The sequence below is a fragment of the Phyllobates terribilis genome, unplaced genomic scaffold (assembly GCF_046119375.1).
Source record: "Phyllobates terribilis strain yellow unplaced genomic scaffold, ASM4611937v1 Scaffold_11__3_contigs__length_659146591, whole genome shotgun sequence".
NCBI classification, from domain to species: Eukaryota; Metazoa; Chordata; class Amphibia; order Anura; family Dendrobatidae; genus Phyllobates; species Phyllobates terribilis.
Window position 1 is genome coordinate 563,959,365 of NW_027362771.1, and position 24,955 is coordinate 563,984,319.

The 24,955-nt window shown below is 47.1% G+C and overlaps 1 protein-coding gene across 2 annotated transcripts in view; it reads left to right on the forward strand.

Moving 5' to 3' along the window:
• Positions 1 to 652: 652 nt before the first annotated feature.
• The window catches only part of TYK2 (tyrosine kinase 2), a 30,586-nt gene continuing 6,283 nt past the window's right edge, over positions 653 to 24,955 (forward strand). Inside the window, exons 1-20 of one of the 2 annotated variants that reach the window (XM_073654091.1) lie at positions 653 to 810; positions 2,578 to 2,659; positions 4,485 to 4,664; positions 4,775 to 4,898; positions 8,867 to 9,017; positions 9,191 to 9,354; positions 10,289 to 10,673; positions 14,326 to 14,520; positions 14,614 to 14,771; positions 15,088 to 15,205; positions 16,728 to 16,893; positions 18,712 to 18,830; positions 19,172 to 19,342; positions 20,823 to 20,910; positions 20,996 to 21,123; positions 22,638 to 22,773; positions 22,846 to 22,997; positions 23,867 to 24,017; positions 24,101 to 24,198; positions 24,697 to 24,889. In XM_073654091.1, the coding sequence (XP_073510192.1) occupies positions 2,590 to 2,659; positions 4,485 to 4,664; positions 4,775 to 4,898; positions 8,867 to 9,017; positions 9,191 to 9,354; positions 10,289 to 10,673; positions 14,326 to 14,520; positions 14,614 to 14,771; positions 15,088 to 15,205; positions 16,728 to 16,893; positions 18,712 to 18,830; positions 19,172 to 19,342; positions 20,823 to 20,910; positions 20,996 to 21,123; positions 22,638 to 22,773; positions 22,846 to 22,997; positions 23,867 to 24,017; positions 24,101 to 24,198; positions 24,697 to 24,889 (2,947 nt within the window). In that variant the 5' untranslated portion in view covers positions 653 to 810; positions 2,578 to 2,589. The remainder of the gene's footprint in view (positions 811 to 2,577; positions 2,660 to 4,484; positions 4,665 to 4,774; positions 4,899 to 8,866; positions 9,018 to 9,190; positions 9,355 to 10,288; positions 10,674 to 14,325; positions 14,521 to 14,613; positions 14,772 to 15,087; positions 15,206 to 16,727; positions 16,894 to 18,711; positions 18,831 to 19,171; positions 19,343 to 20,822; positions 20,911 to 20,995; positions 21,124 to 22,637; positions 22,774 to 22,845; positions 22,998 to 23,866; positions 24,018 to 24,100; positions 24,199 to 24,696; positions 24,890 to 24,955) is intronic. The other variant, XM_073654092.1, reaches the window with a different exon arrangement.

Below are 24,955 nucleotides of genomic sequence, written 5' to 3' on the forward strand. Positions count from 1 at the left end.
ATATAGGGGTTAATAGGCAGGGGGATTATCTGCTGCTTATATGTGATGATATTCGCTGTAATCACTCGTTATTTTTATCTTTAAACTACTGGCGGACATCGCACAGACCTGCCCCGCTCAATATCTGGACAGCTGCCTCTGATTCTCTATTTTTCCTATTTCTGGTGTCTATTTTTAAAAATTTTTAAATAATTGAAATAAAATATATTTTTAGGGGATTTTTTTTTCCATAAAAACCCCCACAAAACACATTGACCCAAATGTACTGCTAACATAAAGTCCAATGTGTCCTGAAAAAAACTATTTCTGAAACAGCGGGAGATGAAGAAGCATAAAGTGACACGCGTCAAAGCTGATAAACCAGTGTTCAGTCAGTAGGGGGTTAAAAAAAAATGTTTCTCCCCCCCTTCCTCTGCATCTGTATTGTCTGAAGGAAGGAGCGACCCCTGAAGACAGAATCCGGTCATTACACGTATATGAACTGTCTCCTAGTAATAAGTCCCCGAAGACCAGCGCTCGGAACTACAAATCCCGGCATGCCTTGGCAATCGCAAAGCACGCCGGTAGTTTACACCTTTACAGGAGCACGGCCTGGTCACATGACTCCAAACACACGCTCCATCCAATCACGTGGAGCGGAACGATGGATCTCTAGCCAATCACAAGGGGGAAGTAGGCGGAAGTAGGCGTGGCAGATGAGGCGCATTTTGCCCTGTTGACGGTGGGTGACGTAAAATCCTCTCATCTGGTGGTGTGACAGTGAGAAGCCCGGGGGGCAGCGGACGGAGCGGACATGTGACCCCGCTGGAGGTGAGCGCCCACCCGCGGTGGTCCCGGCATCACTGCGTAACCCCTTCTTGTCCGCCGCCTTCCCATAGCGGCACTTCCTTATTTACGGCTCCTCCGGTCCCCATGTTGCTGCATTGTTGTGCAGGGGAGCTGCGTACCTTGTTATCTGCGTCACGTCCATAGAGCCTTGTGAGAATTCTCATCCGGATGTATATTAACCCCTTAATGTTAAGGCCATTTTTTTTCTTCTCCCCATCTTCTGAGAGCTGTAACTATGTAATTTTTCCTCCCAGGTGGACGGGTGACGGCTCGTTGTTTGCGTTATTGGCTGTAGATCCAGATGGCGCCGTTGGTTTTACCATATAATGTACAATAAGATGGGGGAAAATAATGTTGCGGCGGTCACCGATATGCAGCGGGGAAAGCGGTGTCTTGGGGAGAACTTTCTGCACTTACCTCGCCCTCCCGCCGCTGCTGAGGACTGATCACCGGACAGCCCCTATGTAAATGCATAAGTCACTATATGGCTGCGGGTTCAGCTTCTCTGACGTTCCCCTTGTCTCTTTGCTCGGTCTCGGGGGGCAGCGCCTGCGCTCTGGCCGCTCACTGCTCGATGTCGTCCCCCTGTTACTTTCTTTTTCCTTTCAGTTTTGCTCTGAGTCGTCGGTTCTGTGGTTGTTTGTACTTTTGGCCTTTGGTTTTCTGTCTCTGTACGTCACAGTGAAACCTGCAATCACGCCCAGCTCTGCTACATCACATCTTATGTTCGCCCCCCTCTGTGCTATCAGGATGTCACTTTGCGCTCTCATCCCCCCCCCCCTTCCCTTTTCCTTTTTGCATGGCTTTGCACCCACCAACTTGGGGGGGGCACTAGACCTCACACTCCCCTCTTTCCCTTCGTACTGTCCCCTGTACCTCAAAGGTCGCTTCTCTTCTTCATGTGTGCCCTCCATCCATCCCTGTGGCCCACTCAGCCTCATCCTCTCTTCCCTTCCTGCGAGCCCCTGTTCCTCAGATGTCTTCTTTTTCCACCAGGTTCCTGTCCTCAAGTCCCTTCCTACGGGCCCCTGGGCCTTAGGCATCCCTTTCTGTGGGCCACTGGGCCCCACACATCCCTTTCCCTTCCTGCGGGCCCCTGGGCCTTACACATCCCTTTCTGTGGGCCACTGGGCCCCACACATCCCTTTCCCTTCCTGCCGGCCCCTGGGCCTCGCACCTCCTTCCTTTTTTCTTCTGGCAGGCCCCTGGGCCTTGGACCCCTCACCTCTGCTGGCTGTGTAGTAGATGTACTGATCCCGGTACCCTGTGCCCCGGCCTCCTCTTTTGCTGTAAGAGGCCTCCACCAGTCCGGTACCAGCTATAATATTGGTGCCTTATGTGGCAGAGGGGCCCGGCTAGGACTGCTGCTTCTGCGTCCTTGTGGGAATCATTTTGTGCCCCCCACGCTGATCCTTCCCAATAATAAGGGTGTAAATCAAACACATGGCGCCAATTGAATTTTGTGGGCAACTGAAAAACGGCCTCCAGTGGCCCCTTCTTGGCATCGGTCTTATTTTCTTTGTGGAAGTTGGTGTCTGTTAGGAGTCCTAACACGGCGCGGGTGTGGAGGAGGCAGAGATGTTTCTGTGGTGAGGTCCTGGTGCTTGTCTCTGGTGTTAGTAATAATGTTGGCGCCCGTAGCTGGCACTGTTTGCAGAAGGATGGGTCTCCGGTGCCCTCAGGCTGGTTCCCTCCTGGCTGCGTCGCTGGTAACAGAAGCCACAATGTGTTGTCTCCTTGTTTGTGAAGGTCACGGCTCGTATGAACAATGGAGAGAATCTTCTGGTGACTGACGGGGACCGAAACCAAGGAGGTGGAAAGATCACACATGGTGAGTATGAGGGAGGACATACGAGGGGGTGACCTGGTACGTGAGGTCCTCAAACCTTCTAGGTGTCACCACCCCGGCATCTTCCTCTCACAGAGGAGACCATATCTCGGGAGCTTCCTCCTGTGCCCTCATTGTCTCGTGGTCCTGTCTGCTCTGCTTATTGCTCCACTTTTCATGTGGTCCTGTCTGGTAGACGTTGTGACCCTTTCCTTCCACTTTCCCTTTAGGTTGATTTGTTGGGTAACTCTAATTTTTTTGGGTCTTCTATATACTTGTCCAATGTGGCCAAAACATCTTTAGCTTGGCGGTTGTAGGACGGATTGATTTTCACCTACTTTACTTGGCATCCTGATTCAGAGTGGTAAGAAGAATGATCAGGCATGCATGATTTCAACATGTCCAATCCTTTGTTCTCAGGGGTGATAAGTTGTCATCAGAGGTGACCTGCAGCAACTCATCCCCGGGAGTCCATGTGATCTACATAGTTTGTTTGGCTGACAGCTACCTTGGATGGTTGTCTCCCCCCCCCCCCAATACACGTGCGTGCTCTGTATCGTGGAGCGTGCATGTATTGGGAATGGGGAACAACTCAACCTAAAGGGGTTATTCCCATCTTAATAAATGAATATTGTTTGATATCACTTGTAAATACAAGAAAATTTACTTCTTATAAAAATGTTCAGCCGTTCTTCAGAGATAAACACTTGTCTTTACAATTCGTTGCCTTAGAGATCGGCCACCGCTGCTAGACATCAGAATAAGCGCACTTTTCTTTAGCGCCTTTAAGCACTGTTACGAAGCTGGCCGGAATCGCTGGAGTGCACCTTTACCTACTAATCCCGGCCAGCTTCAGCGCAGCGTTTACAAGCTAGACATCAGCGGTGGTCGGTCTCCAAGGCAACAAGCAGTAAACAGCAGAAAAGTGTTAATATCTCAAGATCTGCTGCAAATATTAATAAGCGCTAAATTGCAAAACTGCTCGCTTTTACAAGCGCTGTCCAAAAAATATCCATCTATGAAGACGGGGAGATAACCCTTTAAAGTCCATGAGAACGAAAAATCAGACAAGTAGAGCTCTATGCTGGCAGATTCTTTTGTCCCTGGATATTTCCTGTCGGGAGAAATGGGAGACCTGAAAAAAGCTTTTGATTGTTGGTCGGTCAGGTTCAGTCATTGGTCTGCAGATTACAGCGCCACCACAAGAGAAATGAGGCATTGCAGGGTGCTAATCAATAGTTGGTGTAGACGTGGGGCTTCTCCTCGGCACAGCTTCATAATAGTCTGTGCAGGACATAACAAGGATAATCCACATCAATCAACAAAGCATCTTACGGGTCATCCGGTCACATGGATGCCGTGGTACCGCCCAGTGGACACTTAGGACCCGATTTGCATACAGAGGCGGAGTTTCTTTGAATTCCGTGTTCTACGCTACACAGCGGAATAATAGATTTGAATTTCTAAAGTTCTTTTCCCAGCATGCATTGCAATGGTAAAAAAAACAAACACACATTGATTCCCTCTGCTTCAGGCTGCAGTGGTTGATAACAGAGGACAATAGAGCACGATTTCCTGCTCCTGTCCTGTAACACATGGTTGGGGAATTATTAATCTCCCTTGTTTTTGGATGAGTCAATGATGTTTGGTAAGTTAATATTGTCTGTGCCGGAGTTTATAGAGCAGCTATTGTGACACTGGGTAAACACACGGGGATTTCCTGCTGCCAATGTCTGTGTGTTATGTAATGTGCCGGGGGAGGCAGAGACGTGAGGCTGGGGGGGCAGAGACCTGCTGTAATGGCTGTGTGCTCTGCTCTGCCCTCTAGTGATGGCTTTATGTCAGTGCACAGTTAGGAACAGCGACTCCGACATGGAAGGCTGCACCTTCACCGGGGCCGGGCTGCGGGTGTTTCTGTATTGGAGCAATGGAAAAGAGCATTATGTCAGCTTCACGCAGAGCGTCACCACGGCCGAGGAGATCTGCATCCACGTGGCCCAAAGGCTGGGTAAGGAGCTGGGATTGTATGTATTGTGTATTAGGGGTTAAAAGTGACACACAGGAGTTCTGTATATACACAATCTGTGCATACCTGACCTCTTCCCTTTTGTACTGCAGGTATCACACCGCTCTGCTACACATTGTTCTCCCTGTATGATGTGCAAGCGAAACACTGGTATCCCCCAAACCATGAATTCAGGATCACAAAGGACATGAAACTGCTCCTACACTTCAGGATGAGGTGAGCGGAGAAATCACCCATATATAATACACATCCTCCCTATATCTCCTCCTATTACCCCATATATCCTCCCTATAACTCCCCCTATTACTCCATATATCCTCCCTATAACTCCCCCTATTACTCCATATATCCTCCCTATATCTCCTCCTATTACTCCATATATCCCCCTATATCTCCTCCTATTACTCCATATATCCCCCCTATATCTCCTCCTATTACTCCATATATCCCCCCTATATCTCCTCCTATTACTCCATATATCCTCCTATTACTCCATATATCCTCCTATATCTCCTCCTATTACTCCATATATCCTCCCTATATCCTCCCTATATCTCCTCCTATTACTCCATATATCCTCCCTATATCTCCTCCTATTTCTCCATATATCCTCCCTATATCTCCTCCTATTACTCCATATATCCTCCCTATATCTCCTCCTATTACCCCATATATCCTCCCTATAACTCCCCTATTACTCCATATATCCTCCCTATATCTCCTCCTATTACTCCATATATCCCCCTATATCTCCTCCTATTACTCCATATATCCCCCCTATATCTCCTCCTATTACTCCATATATCCCCCTATATCTCCTCTTATTACTCCATATATCCTCCCTATATCTCCTCCTATTACTCCATATATCCTCCTATATCTCCTCCTATTACTCCATATATCCTCCCTATATCCTCCCTATATCTCCTCCTATTACTCCCTATATCCTCCCTATATCTCCTCCTATTACTCCATATATCCTCCCTATATCTCCCCCTATTACTCCATATATCCTCCCTATATCTCCTCCTATTACTCCATATATCCTCCCTATATCTCCTCCTATTACTCATATATCCTCCCTATATCTCCTCCTATTACTCCATATATCCCCCTATATCTCCTCCTATTACTCCATATATCCCCCCTATATCTCCTCCTATTACTCCATATTCCTCCCTATATCTCCTCCTATTACTCCATATATTCCTCCTATTACTCCATATATCCTCTATTACTCCATATATCCTCCTATTACTCCATATATCCTCCCTATATCTCCTCCTATTACTCCATATATCCTCCTATTACTCCTATATCCTCCTATTACTCCATATCTCCTCCTATTACTCCATATATCCTCCTATATCCTCCCTATATCTCCTCCTATTACTCATATATCCTCCCTATCTCCCCCTATTACTCCATATTCCTCCCTATATCTCCTCCTATTACTCCATATATCCTCCCTATATCTCCTCCTATTACTCCATATATCCTCCTATATCTCCTCCTATTACTCCATATATTCCTCCCTATATCTCCTCCTATTACGCCATGTATCCTCCCTATATCTCCTCCTATTACTCCATATATCCTCCCTATATCTCCTATTACTCCATATATCCTCCCATATCTCCTCCTATACTCCATATATCCCCCTATATCTCCTCCTATTACTCCATATATCCCCCTATATCTCCTCCTATTACTCTCTACTCCATATATCCTCCTATATCTCCTCCTATTACTCCATATATCCTCCCTATATCCTCCCTATATCTCCTCCTATTACTCCATATATCCTCCTATAGAAGCCCGTTGCCCATGAGCCTCCCTATATCTCCCTATACTCCATGTATCCTCCCTATATCTCCTCCTTTACTCCATATATCCTCCCTATATCCCTCCTATTACTCCATATATCCTCCCTATATCTCCTCCTATTACTCCATATATCCCCCTATATCTCCTCCTATTACTCCATATATCCCCCTATATCTCCTCCTTACGCCATATATCCTCCCTATTCTCTCCTATTACTCCATATATCCTCCTATATCTCCCTCCTATTTCTCCATATATCCTCCTATATCTCCTCCTATTGCTCCATAATCCTTCCTATATCTCCTCCTATTACTCCATATATCCTCCTATATCTCTCCTATTCCCTATATCCTCCCTATATCTCCCCCTATACTCCATATATCCCCCTATATCTCCCCTATTACTCCATATATCCTCCTATATCTCCTCCTATTTACTCCATATATCGTCCCCTATAGCTCCTCCTATTACTCCATATATCCTCCTATATCTCCTCCTGTTACTCCTATATCCCTCCCTATATCTCCTATTACTCCATTTATCCTCCCTATATCTCCTCCTATTACTCCATATATCCTCCCTATATCTCCTCTTATTACTCCATATATCCTCCCTATATCTCCTCCTATTACTCCATATATCCTCCCTATATCTCCTCCTATTACTCCATATATCCTCCCCTATATCTCCTCCTATTACTCCATATATCCCCCTATATCTCCTCCTATACGTACTCCATATATCCTCCCTATATCTCCTCTTATTACTCCATATATCCTCCCTATATCTCCTCCTATTACTCCATATATCCCCCTATATCTCCCCCTATTACTCCATATATCCTCCCTATATCTCCTCCTATTACTCCATATATCCTCCCTATATCTCCTCCTATTACTCCATATATCCTCCCTATATCTCCTCCTATTACTCCATATATCCTCCCTATATCTCCTCCTATTACTCCATATATCCTCCCTATATCTCCTCCTATTACTCCATATATCCTCCCTATATCTCCTCCTATTACTCCATAAATCCTCCCTGTATCTCCCCCTATTACTCCATATATCCCCCTATATCTCCTCCTATTATTCCATATATCCTCCTATATCTCCTCCTATTACTCCATATATCCTCCTATATCTCCTCCTATTACTCCATATATCCTCCCTATATCTCCTCCTATTACTCCATATATCCTCCCTATATCTCCCCCTATTACTCCATATATCCTCCCTATATCTCCCCCTATTACTCCATATATCCCCCTATATCTCCTCCTATTATTCCATATATCCTCCTATATCTCCTCCTATTACTCCATATATCCTCCCTATATCTCCTCCTATTACTCCATATATCCTCCCTATATCTCCTCCTATTACTCCATATATCCTCCCTATATCTCCTCCTATTACTCCATATATCCTCCCTATATCTCCTCCTATTACTCCATATATCCTCCCTATATCTCCTCCTATTACTCCATATATCCTCCCTATATCTCCTCCTATTACTCCATATATCCTCCCTATATCTCCTCCTATTACTCCATATATCCTCCCTATATCTCCTCCTATTACTCCATATATCCTCCCTATATCTCCTCCTATTACTCCATATATCCTCCCTATATCTCCTCCTATTACTCCATATATCCTCCCTATATCTCCTCCTATTACTCCATATATCCTCCCTAGATCTCCTCCTATTACTCCATATATCCTCCCTAGATCTCCCCCTATTACTCCATATATCCTCCCTAGATCTCCTCCTATTACTCCATATATCCTCCCTAGATCTCCTCCTATTATTCCATATATCTCCTCCTATTACTCCATATATCCCCCTATATCTCCTCCTATTACTCCATATATCCTCCCTAGATCTCCTCCTATTGCTCCATATATCCTCCCTAGATCTCCTCCTATTACTCCATATATCCTCCCTAGATCTCCTCCTATTACTCCATATATCCTCCCTAGATCTCCTCCTATTACTCCATATATTCTCCCCTATATCTCTTCCTATTACTCCATATATTCTCCCCTATATCTCCCCCTATTACTCCATACATCCTCCCTATATCTCCTCCTATTACTCTATATATTCTCCCTATATCTCCTCCTATTACTCCATATATCCCCCTATATCTCCTCCTATTACTCCATATATCCTCCCTATATCTCCTCCTATTACTCCATATATCCTCCCTATATCTCCTCCTATTACTCCATATATTCTCCCCTATATCTCCTCCTATTACTCCATATATTCTCCCCTATATCTCCCCCTATTACTCCATATATCCTCCCTATATATGACCCGCTATTTATATATCTTCCCTTTTTCAGGTATTATTTCAGGAATTGGCATGGTATGAATGAGACGGAAGCGGTGGTTTGCCGCAATGTCCCTAAGGTCGGTGACGGTGAGGACAAGAGTCGGGCAGAGCAGTCCGGTGCCATCCTGGACTTGGCATCCTTTGAGTATCTGTTTGAGCAGGTGAGGCCCCATGTGCCCTCTGGGTTATTCTGCCCTTTGCTGGCTGGGTGGACCCTGGCATCCTGCCATACTGGATGGCTTACTCTCTCCATCTGGTTACAGGTGCCCTTATAACTCTGCTGGGGGCCAGAGACCCCCAGGACTGGCCCCCACTGACTTTGTGTTTCTTGCAGGGCAAGTTTGACTTTGTGAATGATGTGGTGTCACTGAAGGATTTCCACTCGGAGCACGACGTGCACAAGTTCAAGAACGAGAGCCTGGGCATGGCCGTCCTCCACCTGTCACACATCGCCATCAAGAAGAAAGTGTCGCTGGAAGAGGTGGCCAAACAAATAAGGTTGGTATGGTGCCGGGATTAGTGCGCTCCCCAGTGTTCAATGCTCTCTCAATGTCTAGGATTGGAAAATCGTGGTTGCTTTCTTCACCCTTGTCATTAGTTTGTGTGTTATCGCCACTCAGCCCTACTCAATCCTGCAATACCAGATACAACCTGTGAACAGGTGTGGCACTATTTCTTTAGCAGAAAGCAGCCATGTTATTTTTTTTCGTCATCTTGTACAGATTAAAGGGTCTTTCCAATTTAAAAGAAACCCTACCTCCCGACTTGCTATTAAATTATATACTACCATATTTCATTATTACAGCAGGTTGTGAAATTAAAGATCTACAAAGTCCAGCTTTAGGCCGGCTTAATGGAGGTGCAAACATGGCAGCAACGGGGGACTTTAGTTGGTCCCTGGCTGTAATAACAACTTATCAGTAATTACCGGCTACATCGTGGGACAGACCCCTGACCTGAATGAAATGCTGCAGTCAGAGATTGACAGCAGCAGTTGGCGCTAGCTTCGATTGCTGATTTTTGGTGGCAGGTGATGGCTGTTTAATACAGTCAGCACCCGCTATGTATGGTCTGCCCTCTTCATACACTTAAACTATACTTGGGGTGTAAAAAGGTACATCATATGTCAGGATGGGGTTAAAAGTCTGCAGTCACTCTGTGTTCGCAATTAGGAGTCACCGGCAGCGGTCGCATTCCGACTAGACGTCCACAGCCTCGCTCCATAAAGGTGAATTGAGAGAGACCGGGCACGTCTAGTCAGAATGTGGCCAAAAGTATGCAAATTGCGCATGTATTTTGAGATGGACAAGACAGCCGGTCCAGCCTCTAATAGAATTTTAACTGTAATTTCGGCCCCTTTCTGCAAATCTTTGTGCAGGAGTTGCCCATAACTTTCATATTTTAATACTTTATTTTTTTTTTTCTTCCATAGTTTTAAGGAATGTATCCCCAAATCGTTCTGCCGGCAGATCCAGCAGAACAACTACCTTACAAAGCTCCGCATGAGGAGCGTTTTTAAGAAATTCGTCCGCCACTTCCACCTGCACACGGTGAGCGCCGGGAAGCTGAGCGAGGAGGACGTCATGTACAAGTACCTGTCCACCTTGGAGAGCCTGGCCCCCAGATTTGGCTGCGAGGTGTTCGGGACCCTGAGCCTGGAGCTTCCCACAGAGGGGGAGAAACTTCCCTTGTATATTAATGGTGGCGGCGGTGGCTACATGGACCAGAGCAAGTCGGCAAGTAGCGAGGCGACTACCACACACCAGGTCCTGGTCAGCGGGATGGAGGGGATCCAGTGGAGGCAGAAAAAAGAAGAGGTGAGGGCGTGGACTGTTAACTATTTTTGGACTTTGGGTTTAATGGAAAATTTTGCTGCAGAAATTTTGAAAGGGGTTACTCCCATCTTCATAAATAACAATTTGTTGGATTGTACTTGTAAATACAAGCAATTTACGGTTTGTTAAAATTTTCAGCCGTTCTTGAGATATTAACACTTTTTAGTTTTTGTTTACAGCTCGTTGCCTTGGAGACCGACCACTGCTGCTAGACAGTAGAAAAGGCACAGTGCTTAGACGTCTTTTTGCTCCTCTGCTCAGCTTGTAAGCACCGTTTAGAAGCCGGCTAGGGTCGCTGGAGAGCACTGTTACCTCCTCATCTCAGATAGCTTTAGCACAGTGCTTACAAGTTAGACATCAGCAGTGGTTGGTCTCCTAGGCAACAGGAAAAAGTGTTAATATCTCAAGAACGGCTAAAAAATATTTAACGAGCAGTAAATTGCAAAATTACTTGTATTCACAAGGACTATCCGACTGTAACCATCTATGAAGACGGGGGGAACTTTAACCCCTTTACAGCCCAAGGCGTACTAATAAGTGCCTGCGCCCTGGGCTTTAAGAGCCAGGTACGTATTAGTACGCCCTGTTGATTTCGTCCGCACACAGGCTGTGCGGGCGTGACCGCTGTCGGGTGTCAGCTGATTGTCACAGCTGACACCCGGTGCTATGTGCAGGGAGCTGTCCCGCACCGCTCCCGGCACATTAACCCCCGCAATGCTGCGATCGAAGTTGATCGCAGCATTGCGGGGCAAGGGGAGGTGATCGCGATACCTCCTCTCCTGGCCTTCAGCGCTGTCTGCCGCGGCTTCCCAGATGTTGCCATGATGACATGATGCCGTCATGACAACATCCGGGTCACCAGACAGCAGGAAGATACTTTGATCATGCGCAGTGCATGACCAAAGTATCTTCTGCATCTGCAGCGTTGACAGCCTGTATTGCACAGGGATGGTGCTCCATCCCTATGCTATACAGGCGATCAGAGTAAAAAAAGTGAAAGTCCCAGAGTGGGACAAAGCATAAAAGTCCAAAAAGTGTTTAAAAAAAAAAAAAAAAAAAAAGTAAAAATATAAAAAATAAATAAAAAAATCCACCAAAAATAAAAATATAATGTACCCATCAATAAAAAATATTATGAAGAAAAAAAAAATTAAAAAAATAAGCCAATAAAAGTACACATATTTGGTATCGCCGCGTCCGGAACGACCTGACCTATAAAATTGTCTGACTAGTTAACCCCTTCAGTGAACACTGCAAAAAACAACGCTTTATCATACCGTCAAACAAAAAATGGAATGACGCGCGATCAAAAAGACGAATATAAATAATAATGGTACCGCTGAAAAACGTCATCTTGTCCCACAAAAAAACAAGCCGCCATACAGCTCCATCAGCCAAAAAATAAAAAAGTTACAGCTCTCAGAATAAAGCGAAAAAAATAATTTTTTCTATAAAATTGCTTTGTGTAAAGGCTCCAAAACATGGAAAAATGATATAAATGTGGTACCGCTGTAAACGTACTGATCCGAAGAATAGAGCTACCTCATCAATTTTACCACACACGGAACAGAATAAATAAAAAAAAAAAAAAAACAATTCCTGAATTGTTGGTTTTTGTTTATTCTGCCTCCCAAAAATCGGAATAGAAAGCGATCAAAAAATGTCACGTGCCTGAAAATGGCACCAATAACAACGTCAACTCATCCCGCAAAAAACGAGCCGTCACATGACTGTCTGCCAAAATCTGGAAAAAATTATAGCTCTCAAAATATGGCGATGCAAAAACTAGATTTCGCAAAAAAAAAAATACGTCTTTTAGTGACAGCTGTCAGTCATAAAAACCCCATATGATTCTGTGATCGCACCGACCCGAAGAATAAAGTCATCTAACTACTTATACCGCATGAGGAACGGCGTAAAAAATAAACTCTGGGGTTAGGATTGGGATTTTTTTCAAAAGTAAAGGAAAAAAAAAAAAGATGACGATATGGCGACTAGTGTTGAGTGCAAGTGCTCGCTACTTGAGTTTGCATCGGGTGCTCGGGTATGCATTGAGTATCGCGGGTGCTCGAGTCTCCACTCCATATTCTTCGCGGCCAAAAAAAATCTTGTGGGGATTGCCTGCCATGCACGAGCGATTCCCCCGCATGTTTTTTTTTTGGGTGTCTAATAACCGTGAAACATGCGGAGCAGGGACTCGAGCATGTCACTCGAGCACACGCGATACATGGTGCATACCTGAGTACCCGATGCAAACTCAAGTAGCGAGCACTTGCGCTCAAGAATAATGACAACTTATTCAATGTGATGACCTAATGTTCTCAAATTCTGTGTCGTTCCTCTGGGTTCAAAATGTTCACTATACCCCTTGATAAAATCCTTGAGGGGTCTAGTTTCCAAAATGAGGTCACTTGTGGGGGGTTTCCACTGTTAGGCACATCAGGGGCTCTCCAAACTCGACATGGCGTCCGCTCTCGATTCCAGCCAATTTTGCGTTCAAAAAGTCACACAGTGCTCCTTCCCTTCTGAACTCTGCCGTGCGCCCAAACACTGTATTATCCCCACATATGGGGTATTGGCGTACTCAGGAGAAATTGCACAAAAGTTTTTGGGGTCCATTTTTTCCTGTTACCCCTGCGAAAATAAAAAAAAATTGGGTCTAATGTAACATTTTTGTGAAAAAAGTTAAATGTTCATTATTTTCTTCCACATTCCAAAAATTCCTGTGAAGCACCTGAAGGGTTACTGAAGTTCTTGAATGTGGTTTTGAGCACCTTGAGGGGTGCAGGTTTTAGAATGGTGTCACTTTTGGGTATTTCCTGCCATAAAGACCCCTCAAAATCACTTCAAATATGATGTGGTCCCTAAAAAAATGGTTTTGTAAATTTTGTTGGAAAAATGAGAAATCGCTGGTCAACTTTTAACCCTTATAGCTCCCTAACAAAAAAAAAAAATTGAGTTCCAAAATTGTGCTGATGTAAAGTAGACATGTGGGAAATGTTATTTAGTAACTATTTTGTGTGACATATCTCTCTGATTTAAAGACATAAAGATTCAAAGTTTGAAAATCGCTAAATTTTCCAAAATTTCCAGTTTTCTTCACTAATAAAGTGATATCGAAGAAATTTTACCACAATCATGAAGTACAAAATGTCACGAAAAAACATTCTCAGAATCAGGGGGATCCGTTGAAGCGTTCCAGAGTAATTACCTCATAAAGTGACAGTGGTCAGAATTGTAAAAATTGGCCTGGTCATTAACGTGCAAACCACCCTCGGGGGTAAAGGGGTTAAATAAAACTCTGTGAACTTGTTTCTTTGTATCAGGTATTTGGGCTCCATGCAGAAACCGCCTGACAAAGCCATGTGCACACACAAGCTTAGAAAGGTCTAGAATCGTTGAGATCTGTGTTTTTACATTTTGCGGCACATGCTGGTGAGATCGCAGCGCTGCTGTAAAGCGCCCTGCCACGGTGTAAGCGGCACACCGCTGGTTTCCCGCTTCCACCCATGAGCTTTACAGAAAATCAGATGACTGCCCCTTCCTACAGGACACGTTTCCATATCGTTATTTGCACTTTCTTGTTTCTCATCCATATTTTATTTATTTATTTTTTTCTCTCTTTCTCCTGCAGGAGGCAGCAGAGAGCGGCCATCATAGAAATTACTTCACCAAGAGAAGCCGCAACAAAGGACCGAAGGCGGCGAAACCGGCGGCGAGAGAAGCCAGTGAGCCCAAGTGGGAGCCGTTCTGTGACTTCCAGGATATCACCCACATTGTCATCAGCAAGAGCCGTGTCAGCATGAACTGCCAGGACAACCGATGCCTGGTGAGCGCCCCCTGCTGTTGGGAATGACCTTGCACTCCCGCCACAGCGATGTTTTATGGTAACCATCGTCCTCTTCCTCCGTCTTGTCTCCAGGAGATCGTCCTGCCTTCATATGAAGAGGCTCTGTCCTTTGTTTCGCTGGTAGACGGCTTCTTCAGGCTCACCACAGACTCCAACCACTACCTGTGCCACGAGGTGGCCCCTCCGCGCCTGGTGATGAGCGCTGTCAATGGGATTCACGGACCCCTACAGTATGTGTTTATATATGAGGGTTGTGCCATTATGGGCATAGGGTGGGAAGGGGTTGAGTTCGGTTTTTTCATCTCTTGCATACTGAAAATTAGATTTTTGATGGCAGAAATTGCCCTGAAGGAGTTAACGCCGTCATATACATTAATCGCTCTTACAAATCACATAACGGACTTTTTTTATTTTAAAATAAAATATATATATTCTAAAGCCGTATGGTCGGACTTTCTAGATTATCAGATGCCGGATTACAGGGATTTAATTGTACATGTATGAACATTATTGAATACCGCTGCTGCCCATCTGTTACTATCACAGGGAGCAGTATGTCGTCCAGAAGCTGAAGCGCGAAGAGCAGGCGGACGGCTTGTACATCATCCGCTGGAGCGCCTTCACCTACAACCGGCTCATCATGACTGTAAAAGGCGCCAACCAGGTCAGTAATGCCGGGAGCCGCCGCTCCCACCGCCACATCTCTGCTTACACCGTATGGAAACAATATTGTATTCACTGGCGGCGAGAATTTAGCTACACCGTACCGTGCATGTCCTGCTTGGCCGAACACTCTTGTTACATGAGTATCCCTGGTGGGCTGGGGGCCGGAAAGGGGGATAATGCCGCCGGCATCCATGGCGGGCCGGAGAGGGGGATAATGTCGTCGGCATCCATGGCGGGCTGGAGAGGGGGATAATGTCGTCGGCATCCATGGCGGGCTGGGGGCCGGAGAGGGGGATAATGTCGGCATCCATGGCGGGCTGGGGGCCGGAGAGGGGGATAATGTCGTCGGCATCCATGGCGGGCTGGGGGCCAGAGAGGGGGATAATGTCGTCGGCATCCGTGGCGGCCTGGGGGCCGGAAAAGGGGATAATGTCGTCGGCATCCGTGGCGGGCTGGGGGCTGGAGAGGGGGATAATGCCGCCGGCATCCGTGGCGGGCTGGGGGCTGGAGAGGGGGATAATGCCGCCGGCATCCGTGGCGGGCTGGGGGCTGGAGAGGGGGATAATGCCGCCGGCATCCATGGCGGGCTGGGGGCTGGAGAGGGGGATAATGCCGCCGGCATCCATGGCGGGCTGGGGGCTGGAGAGGGGGATAATGTCGTCGGCATCCATGGCGGGCTGGGGGCTGGAGAGGGGGATAATGTCGTCGGCATCCATGGCGGGCTGGAGAGGGTGATAATGTCGTCGGCATCCATGGCGGGCTGGGGGCTGGAGAGGGGGATAATGTCGTCGGCATCCATGGCGGGCTGGGGGCTGGAGAGGGGGATAATGTCGTCGGCATCCATGGCGGGCTGGGGGCCGAAAGGGGGATAATGCCGCCGGCATCCATGGCGGGCTGGGGGCCGGAGAGGGGGATAATGCCGCCGGCATCCATGGCGGGCTGGGGTTCCGGAAAAGGGGGATAATGCCGCCTGCATCCATGGCGGGCTGGGGGCCGGAAAGATGTTGGTGTCGACATCCTTGGTGATAGAGGGAGTTTAAAGGGGTCTTCTAATCTCACATCTTCAGGAGCGCTCTGCTGCTCTGCCTCCCAGCTTTTGCATTACCGGGTGGGCTCTGTGCTCCTGAAGCCTGAACGATCGGACCAGCAACTGATCGCACCCCTGGCCCAAACTGAGCGTTTTCTGCTAGCAGAGGCAATTTTGTCTCTACGGCATGGGAGGAGATGGACAGGACTGTGCGGCTGCAAATTTCTCCCTGTGATTAGGCAGAGTGATGTAGAGCCGCTCTGCCTCACCATTCAGTGCTTAGGGAGTCTGTGCAAGAGCACAAGGGACACATATCTTGCACTGAGCCTGTGGGAAACGACGACACTTCTGTTCTGGGCTTTGTCTGATATTAAAGCTTGGGTCCAATGACTACTGCAGTACCAGCAACAACCTCTAATCAAATGTGGCGCTATTTCCGAATCTTCTACTTTTTTTTTTAAATTCTATTTTTGCTTTTCGTTTTCTCCTTTAGAATAAACAGTTCCGGATAGATAAAGAGGACGATGTGTACACACTGGAGCAGTGGGACCGCGGCTTCACCAGCGTCAAAGAGTTAACGGACAACCTGCGGGGCTGCAAGCTGAAGTCTGGCCAGGAGGTCTTCCATGTCAGGCATTGTGTCCTGCCAAAATCTGGAGGTACAAGCGCTGAGAAGCCCGTCTTTCACATCAGATGCTGCTGACTCATTGTTACGAAACAGTGCTGTGGATAATGCTGCAGTTTGGACCAGATCAATATTATAGGACTAGATGGTGGCCCGATTCGAACGCATCGGATATTCTAGAATAGGTATGCGGCCGACGGGGCGCAATTAGCAGAGCGGCGTTTGCATTTGGCGCCCAAATCGCTGATTGGTCGCGGTTGCCTAATGCGACCAATCAGCAAAGCGGTGTTTAAATTTGGCGGCAATATCGGTGATTGGTCACGGGCGGCGGCCGCGACCGATTTGCGAACCGTTTTAGTGAGGACTGGAGAGCGTGTTTAAATTTGGCACCAAAATCGCTGATTAGTCGCGACCAATCAGCAGAGCGGTGTTTAAATTTTGCGCCAATACTGCTGATTGGTCGCGGCCGCCGACCGAGACCAATCAGCAGAGCGATACAGAGCGGGGTTTAAATTTGGCACCAAAATCGCTGATTGGTCGAGGCCGCCGGCCGCGACCAATCAGCGATTTTGGCGCAAAATTTAAACAACGCTCTGCTGATTGGTCGCGTCCGTCAGACGCGACTAATCAGCGACTTTGGGGCCAATTTAAACCCCGCTCTGCATCGCTCTGCTGATTGGTCGCCAGCCTCGACCAATCAGCAGAGCATTGTTTAAATTTGGCGCCAATCTCGCTGATTGGTCGCGTGCGGAGAGCGCACCCAATCAGCGAATCGTATTGGTGAGGAGCGGGGAGCGGAATCGTGTTAGTGAGGACTGGGGAGCACCGCTGCCTGTGCAGCTACTTCCGCTGCGAGAACCCGGGACATGAGCGACTGCTCGCAGCAGAAGTATCCCGACCCACAGCGCCGCTCCCCGGTCCTCCCTTCCGCATGGAGGTCAGCGGCGCCGGCGGTCCTTCCGCTGCTACCGGCCGGGACATGAGCGCCTCGCGCCGCTCATCTCCCGGCTGCATCTCCGTCCCGCAGATGGGTCTGGCGGTCGGGGTCCTTCTGCTGGTACCGGCCGGGAGATGAGCGCCTCGCGGCGCTAATCTCCCAGCTGCAACGCCGCTGAGCTCCGTCCCGCAGATGAGCCGCTAACGGCCGCCATTTTTTTTCTGAAATCCCGGGGCGCTGATTGGCCGCTGCCGGACCAATGAGCAACGCCGGACGGACGGGATAAGACCATTATATAGTAGATTTGTCCTGGGGAAATCAGCTGGTCGGCCCCATAGATGTAGCTGGCACCTGTTTACTTGGGTCTCCTGCCCTCTGGTGGTTGGCAGCGGTAGGACGGCTAATTTTAAAAAAAATTGAAAAAATTAAAGAATGTTCCATAGGATTCCTTTAACCCTTATGTGGCCTGACTATACATGTTCCGTAGAATTCCTTTTAACCCTTTGATGACCTGACTATACATGTTCCGTTGGATTCCTTTAACCCTTTGATGACCTGACTATACATGTTCCGTAGGATTCCTTTAACCCTTTGATGACCTGCCCGACTATATATTTATATATTTTTTTTCTTTAATAATTACATTTTTTTTCTCTCCTTCTAAGGGCCGTAATTTTTTTTGTTTTTTTTAATCATCTATATGGCATGTATATCAAGAAGGGGTTAAAGTAACCTCTGATAATCTAGAAAGTCTGCTAATTCAGCAGTTGTTTCCAGAATAGAAGTGCCATACAATGTGACGTCCGTTATATTATGTAGTTCCCTTTATAATAGACCCCCGGGGCAGTGGCATAATATTAACGCCTTTTTACATTGATCATTTCCATAAGTGTTTTTTTTTTTTTTTTTCTCCAGAAGTTTCCAACTTAACCATTTGTCGGAAAGGGAAGAGCGGCAAGGAGAACGCATTGTCCAGGAATCTAAATTTGAGTCAGCTCAGCTTCCACCAGATCCGAAAAAACGAGATCACACAAGTACGTGACTTTAAAGGGGATGTTCCTAATGAAAGGATTCATTATGGGTACTTTTGTTTCCTGTAGATGTCAGACTATGGCCACTGGGTTATCTCCGCTCCTCCCTTCAGTGGCTGTTGAGTTTTCCCTCTGCATGTGAATGCACGCTGCTGCACGAGGCGCAGTCTGTCGCCTCTCCTGGGCCTCAGACCTGACATCTTTAGGATCTGAGCCTTTCCTCCAGCTTACAGTATGGAGTGATCTATAGAATCGTCACTTCTGGCCCCACCATCCCCTGCTAGGCTAAGCGTAGTGGATGATGTCACGTCTCATGGAGTGTCACTTTGTACATGTCTTTGCAGAAATCCCACCTGGGTCAGGGGACCCGTACAAATATCTACGAGGGGGTTCTCATAGTGAGCGGTGGCGGCGAGCACGACTTCGACTATGATTACCGGGAACAGAACAATAACTCCTGTGATCTACGTGTGGTCCTCAAAGTGCTGGATCCCAGTCACCAAGATATAGCACTGGTGAGTATTGTGCGTGCACTTCTGTAACTGACCATCTGTGGTGCTGTCCTCCTTACCTTCCATCCTGGCACCAGTGTGCCCAATTCGGCCCCAACACCCTACACCAGTCAAAACAGTTACCATCCACTGACACTGGCTTGTCCTCTATTATCTCTATTTCTTAAAGGCACACTAACTGTAGAAAGAAGTGACATATGATGGCTGCAGCCAGTTGTCCTAGTCTCACACTGGAAGCTGTAGAGGGGGCGGATCCTGCTGTAGTTAGTTCTCCTACAGTCATATACTGGAAGCTGTAGAGGGGGCGGATCCTGCTGTAGTTAGTTCTCCTACAGTCATATACTGGAAGCTGTAGAGGGGGCGGATCCTGCTGCCGTTAGTTGTCCTACAGTCTCACACTGGAAGCTGTAGAGGGGGAGGATCCTGCTGCAGTTAGTTGTCCTACAGTCACACACTGGAAGCTGTAGAGGGGGAGGATCCTGCTGCAGTTAGTTGTCCTACAGTCACACACTGCAAGCTGTAGAGGAGGAGGATCCTGCTGCAGTTAGTTGTCCTACAGTCACATGCAGGAAGTTGTAGGGGGAGGATCCTGCTGCATTTAGTTGTCCTACAGTCACACACTGGAAGCTGTAGAGGGGGAGGATCCTGCTGCAGTTAGTTGTCCTACAGTCACACACTGGAAGCTGTAGAGGCGGAGGATCCTGCTGCAGTTAGTTGTCCTACAGTCACACACTGGAAGCTGTAGAGGGGGCGGATCCTGCTGCAGTTAGTTGTCCTACAGTCACACACTGGAAGCTGTAGAGGGGGAGGATCCTGCTGCAGTTAGCTGTCCTACAGTCACACACTGGAAGCTGTAGAGGAGGAGGATCCTGCTGCAGTTAGTTGTCCTACAGTCACACACTGGAAGCTGTAGAGGGGGAGGATCCTGCTGCATTTGGTTGTCCTACAGTCACATGCAGGAAGTTGTAGGGGGAGGATCCTGCTGCAGTTAGTTGTCCTACAGTCACACACTGGAAGCTGTAGAGGGGGAGGATCCTGCTGCAGTTAGTTGTCCTACAGTCACACACTGGAAGCTGTAGAGGCGGAGGATCCTGCTGCAGTTAGTTGTCCTACAGTCACACACTGGAAGCTGTAGAGGGGGCGGATCCTGCTGCAGTTAGTTGTCCTACAGTCACACACTGGAAGCTGTAGAGGGGGAGGATCCTGCTGCAGTTAGTTGTCCTACAGTCACACACTGGAAGCTGTAGAGGAGGAGGATCCTGCTGCAGTTAGTTGTCCTACAGTCACACACTGGAAGCTGTAGAGGGGGAGGATCCTGCTGCATTTGGTTGTCCTACAGTCACATGCAGGAAGTTGTAGGGGGAGGATCCTGCTGCAGCCAGCTGTTTTACTGTTGAACATGGGAGGTCGAGGAGGAGCAGGAGTACAACGACGTTTATCTCCAGCTTTCTAGCAGCTTACTGTCCTTTATTTTGCATTTCAGGCTTTCTTCGAGACTGCGAGTCTGATGAGTCAGGTATCCCACATCCACCTGGTGTTTGTCCATGGGGTTTGTGTCCGGGAATCTGAGAGTGAGTAGTGTCCGACACCTGCAGTGAATAGCGCGCGCTGTATACCACAGACTTGTATCCATTCCTCCGTTTCATCTCACATTAGACATCATGGTGGAGGAGTTCGTTGAACACGGCCCATTGGACGTTTGCCTGCGCAAGGATAAATCTCTGATCTCTGCTGGTTGGAAATTCACAGTGGCCAGACAGCTGGCAAGTGCCCTGAGTTATCTGGTGTGTATTTGCTTCCTTTGACTACCCAGTCCTGCATTGTGCATTATTGATCCTGCAGAATTGTGAGTGCAGCTCTGGAGTTAAATCTATTAAAGTTAAATGTAAAAAACAAAACAATTGTTCTGGTCCTCAAGGGTTTAAAGGACTTGTCACCAGATCGGTGACCCTAGAGGGACTAGTAAAAGGTTTCTAAAGAGACTGTCAGCACATTTTTACAAATGGAGCTATTGCTATGGTTGTGTAGGCGCTTGTCCACTGATAAAAATGATACTTTTTTTTTTGTAGAGATCCCATGTACCAGTCCTGAGAAATCTAGTGTAGAAGCCATATGCAAATCGGGTTGAAAGTTCAGTGGGGGCGTGTCAGCCTAAGTGCATTGTCACGCCCCTACTGAACTTCCAACTGATTTGCATATGGCTTCTATACTAGATTTCTCAGGACTGGCAAATGGGATTTCTACAAAAAAAAGTATCATTTTTATCAGGGGACAAGCACTAATGCGATCACACACTTAGGAAAAACATTAATTTATTCCAAAAAAGAGAAATGATCATATTTGGTATCGCCATGTCTGCAAATGTCCGACCTATGAAAATCTAAAATTATTTAACCCATACGATAAAAAATCAAAACGGCCGAAATCTGCATTCTTCAGTCGTTACAAAGAAAAACAAAAACTAAAATATCCTATTTTCTTCAAAATGGGAGCAATGAGCCCTCTGCCAGCTCCGTTGACGGAAAAATAAAAACAAATTATAGATCTCAAAAAAAAAAATAATTGTCAATAATTGTACCGATCTAGAGAATCTTCATTATTTATTTATTTTTTATTTTTTTTTTAACTGTACAATGAACATTGTAAAAGAAAAATAATGGCAGAATTGCATATTTATTTTTTTCCACACTTTTAGTCTACTTGGATTTTTTTTCACGTTTTTCATTACATTATGTGGTAAATTAATATCATACAAATCGTCCAGCATGGGAAAAAAAAAAATATCAAGCCCTCATCCGGCTTCATACGGAGAAATAAAAAGTTATGGCTCTTGGAAGAAGGGGAGGAAAATAAACGAGAGTCAAAAATGAAAAATCTGACTTGTTCTCACCACTGAAACCAGTATTCTTGTACCGTGATAGCCAGTAGATAGAAAAATATTTAGATTTGAGAGTCCTCAGTGGTTGATACCATCTTTTCACTTAGCCATTAAAAAGGTAACAAATTGCAAGCTTTCGAGACTACTCAGGCCTCTTCATCAGGCTAATATACCACAAAATCTGAAGAGTCACATATTTATACACAATAAGACACAAAAATAATGCAATAGATGAGACAGGTGATGGAAAGCAGAGTTATTATGGAAGAGATGAACCGTGAAACCTGTAAACTAATACTGTCCAGTTTCTCATCCAGTGTCTTCATATATAAGACCATATCGGATACTTCCACCGGGCTGTATAATGTCCTGGAGTGATCCCCCAAACTGTAGATAAATGGGCTCATTATGTTTCTGCAGGAGGATAAACGTTTGGTCCATGGAAATGTCTGTGCGAAGAATATCCTTCTGGCCAGGAAAGGTCTGGAGGACGGGACGTCTCCATTCATCAAGCTGAGTGACCCCGGAGTGACGTTCTCGGTGCTGTCCCGAGAAGGTACTGGATTATATAGTGAGCCCTGAGGACCGTATTACAGCCCGGCATATTAATGTCATGTTCTTCCTGCAGAGCGGGTGGACAGGATCCCCTGGATCGCCCCCGAGTGTGTCCGCAACGCCTCCTACCTGAGCACGGCCGCAGATAAATGGAGCTTCGGGACCACCCTGCTGGAAATATGTTTCAATGGGGAAGTGCCCTTAAAGGAAAGGACAGCTTCTGAGGTAAGGGGCCACGACCCGAGACTGTGCCATCCACCGGCCATTAGGATGCACTGACTCTTCAGATTGAAGTTTAGATTTTTCTATAGGATCTCCACTGATATAAAGTTCCAATTCCTCAGCTTCCCCTCACACAGCCAAAGTCCTTGTGATGTCTTATTAGCTGAAGGCCCTGGTCTGGTGAGCAGTTTTTTAGAACGGAGAAGTGCTTGTGCCACAGGACAGCAGAGTCGGGTTCAAGTGGTTTAGAAGAAGTAATGGGAGGATTTAACTCTGGGCTGGCTGGTGGAGCACAGGGCTGGCTGGCTGGCGGAGCGCGGCGGGCGCCGGGCTGGCTGGCTGGCGGAGCGCGGCGGGCGCCGGGCTGGCTGGCTGGTGGAGCACAGGGCTGGCTGGCTGGTGGAGCGCGGCGGGCGCCGGGCTGGCTGGCTGGCGGAGCGCGGCGGGCGCCGGGCTGGCTGGCTGGCGGAGCGCGGCTGGCGCCGGGCTGGCTGGCTGGCGGAGCGCGGCGGGCTGGCTGGCGCCTGCTTGAATACTCAGATATCACAAATGACCCAGCCAGATGATTGCTATGGAAAATTGATGTGCATGTGAACAGACAAGACCGGCTGCTGGAGCCAGGAGACTAACAGTTTAAATAGTGAAATTCTGTCTTCTTACAACCACCACTAGAAGGAGCTCACTAACTAATAGGTGCAGTATAAACTTAGCAGGAGTGAGCTTCCTCTAGTGGTGACTACAGGCACCACAATTCTGTCATTTTTATATATAACAATCTCATTCAACACAGAATTTATTTTAGTTTGAAATAAAAATAAATTGCGTAGATTTTTATTTATTTTTTTATCTCGTCTTCCCATCTTCCTTTGCAGAAGGAAAGATTTTACGAAAAGGAGTTGGGCCTCCCTGAGCCCTCCTGCAGAGAGCTTGCAGACCTCATAGGTGTATGCCATAATTACAACCCCTCGGGGAGACCGTCCTTCCGGACCATACTCAGAGACCTGACCCAGCTCCAGCCCCACGGTGAGCAATGGTCAGAACCGGTCAGGCCCAGGTGTCGCCTCCTTACTGGGCCGTGCTCACCATTGTGCACGTCTCATCCATAGATCTGTCTGACATCAGCTCCATCAGTCCTGATTTCTCCATCACTGACCCAACCGTGTTCCAGAAGCGATATCTAAAGAAGATCCGGGAGCTGGGAGAGGTATTTCTTAATCCACATAGTTGTATATTTTTGAAATGCATGTTTTTATCACTTTTTATTCCATTATTTGAGAAAATGACGTGTTACAAAAAATTGCAAAGAAAAATTTAAAAATGTTAAAATCGTATTATTTTGTACAGTTACTGAAGTGATGATACCGGTTATGTCTTTTTTTAACTACATAGTAAAAAAGGTTTGAGCTCTGTCTGAAGGTGCAAGCAGAGGCAACGTTGCCTCTGTAGCACCAGTGCAGCGTCAAGCCTGGGGGGATGATGAACTGTGCACTTGACCCTGTGGCTAATGGCTCCAGCATCCCGGTGGTTTAAATGATGTAATCTGAGCTAGCTCCGGTCGCTGCAGTTGCAGGCGAGTGTCAGCTGTATAACACAGCCGGCACTCGCTGTATACGCTGCTGGCTGAGCTTCGCTGTGCACATGTGCCTTACACAAAGGTTAGAAAGCCTTCAAAACTCACTGATGTTCTCATTATCCCCTCCAGGGACACTTTGGAAAAGTAAGCCTGTACTGCTATGACCCGAATAACGATGGGACGGGGGAGATGGTGGCTGTGAAGTCCCTGAAGTCTGGCTGCAGCCAGCAGCTGGAGACCAGCTGGAAAGGAGAAATCCGGATACTGAAGACCCTCTACCACGAGAACATTGTGAAATATAAAGGCTGCTGCAGCGAACAAGGTAAAGTTCGCTCACCCCCTCTTCTTCTTCCCTCCTCGCTCGCTCGCCCCCTCTTCTTCTTCCCTC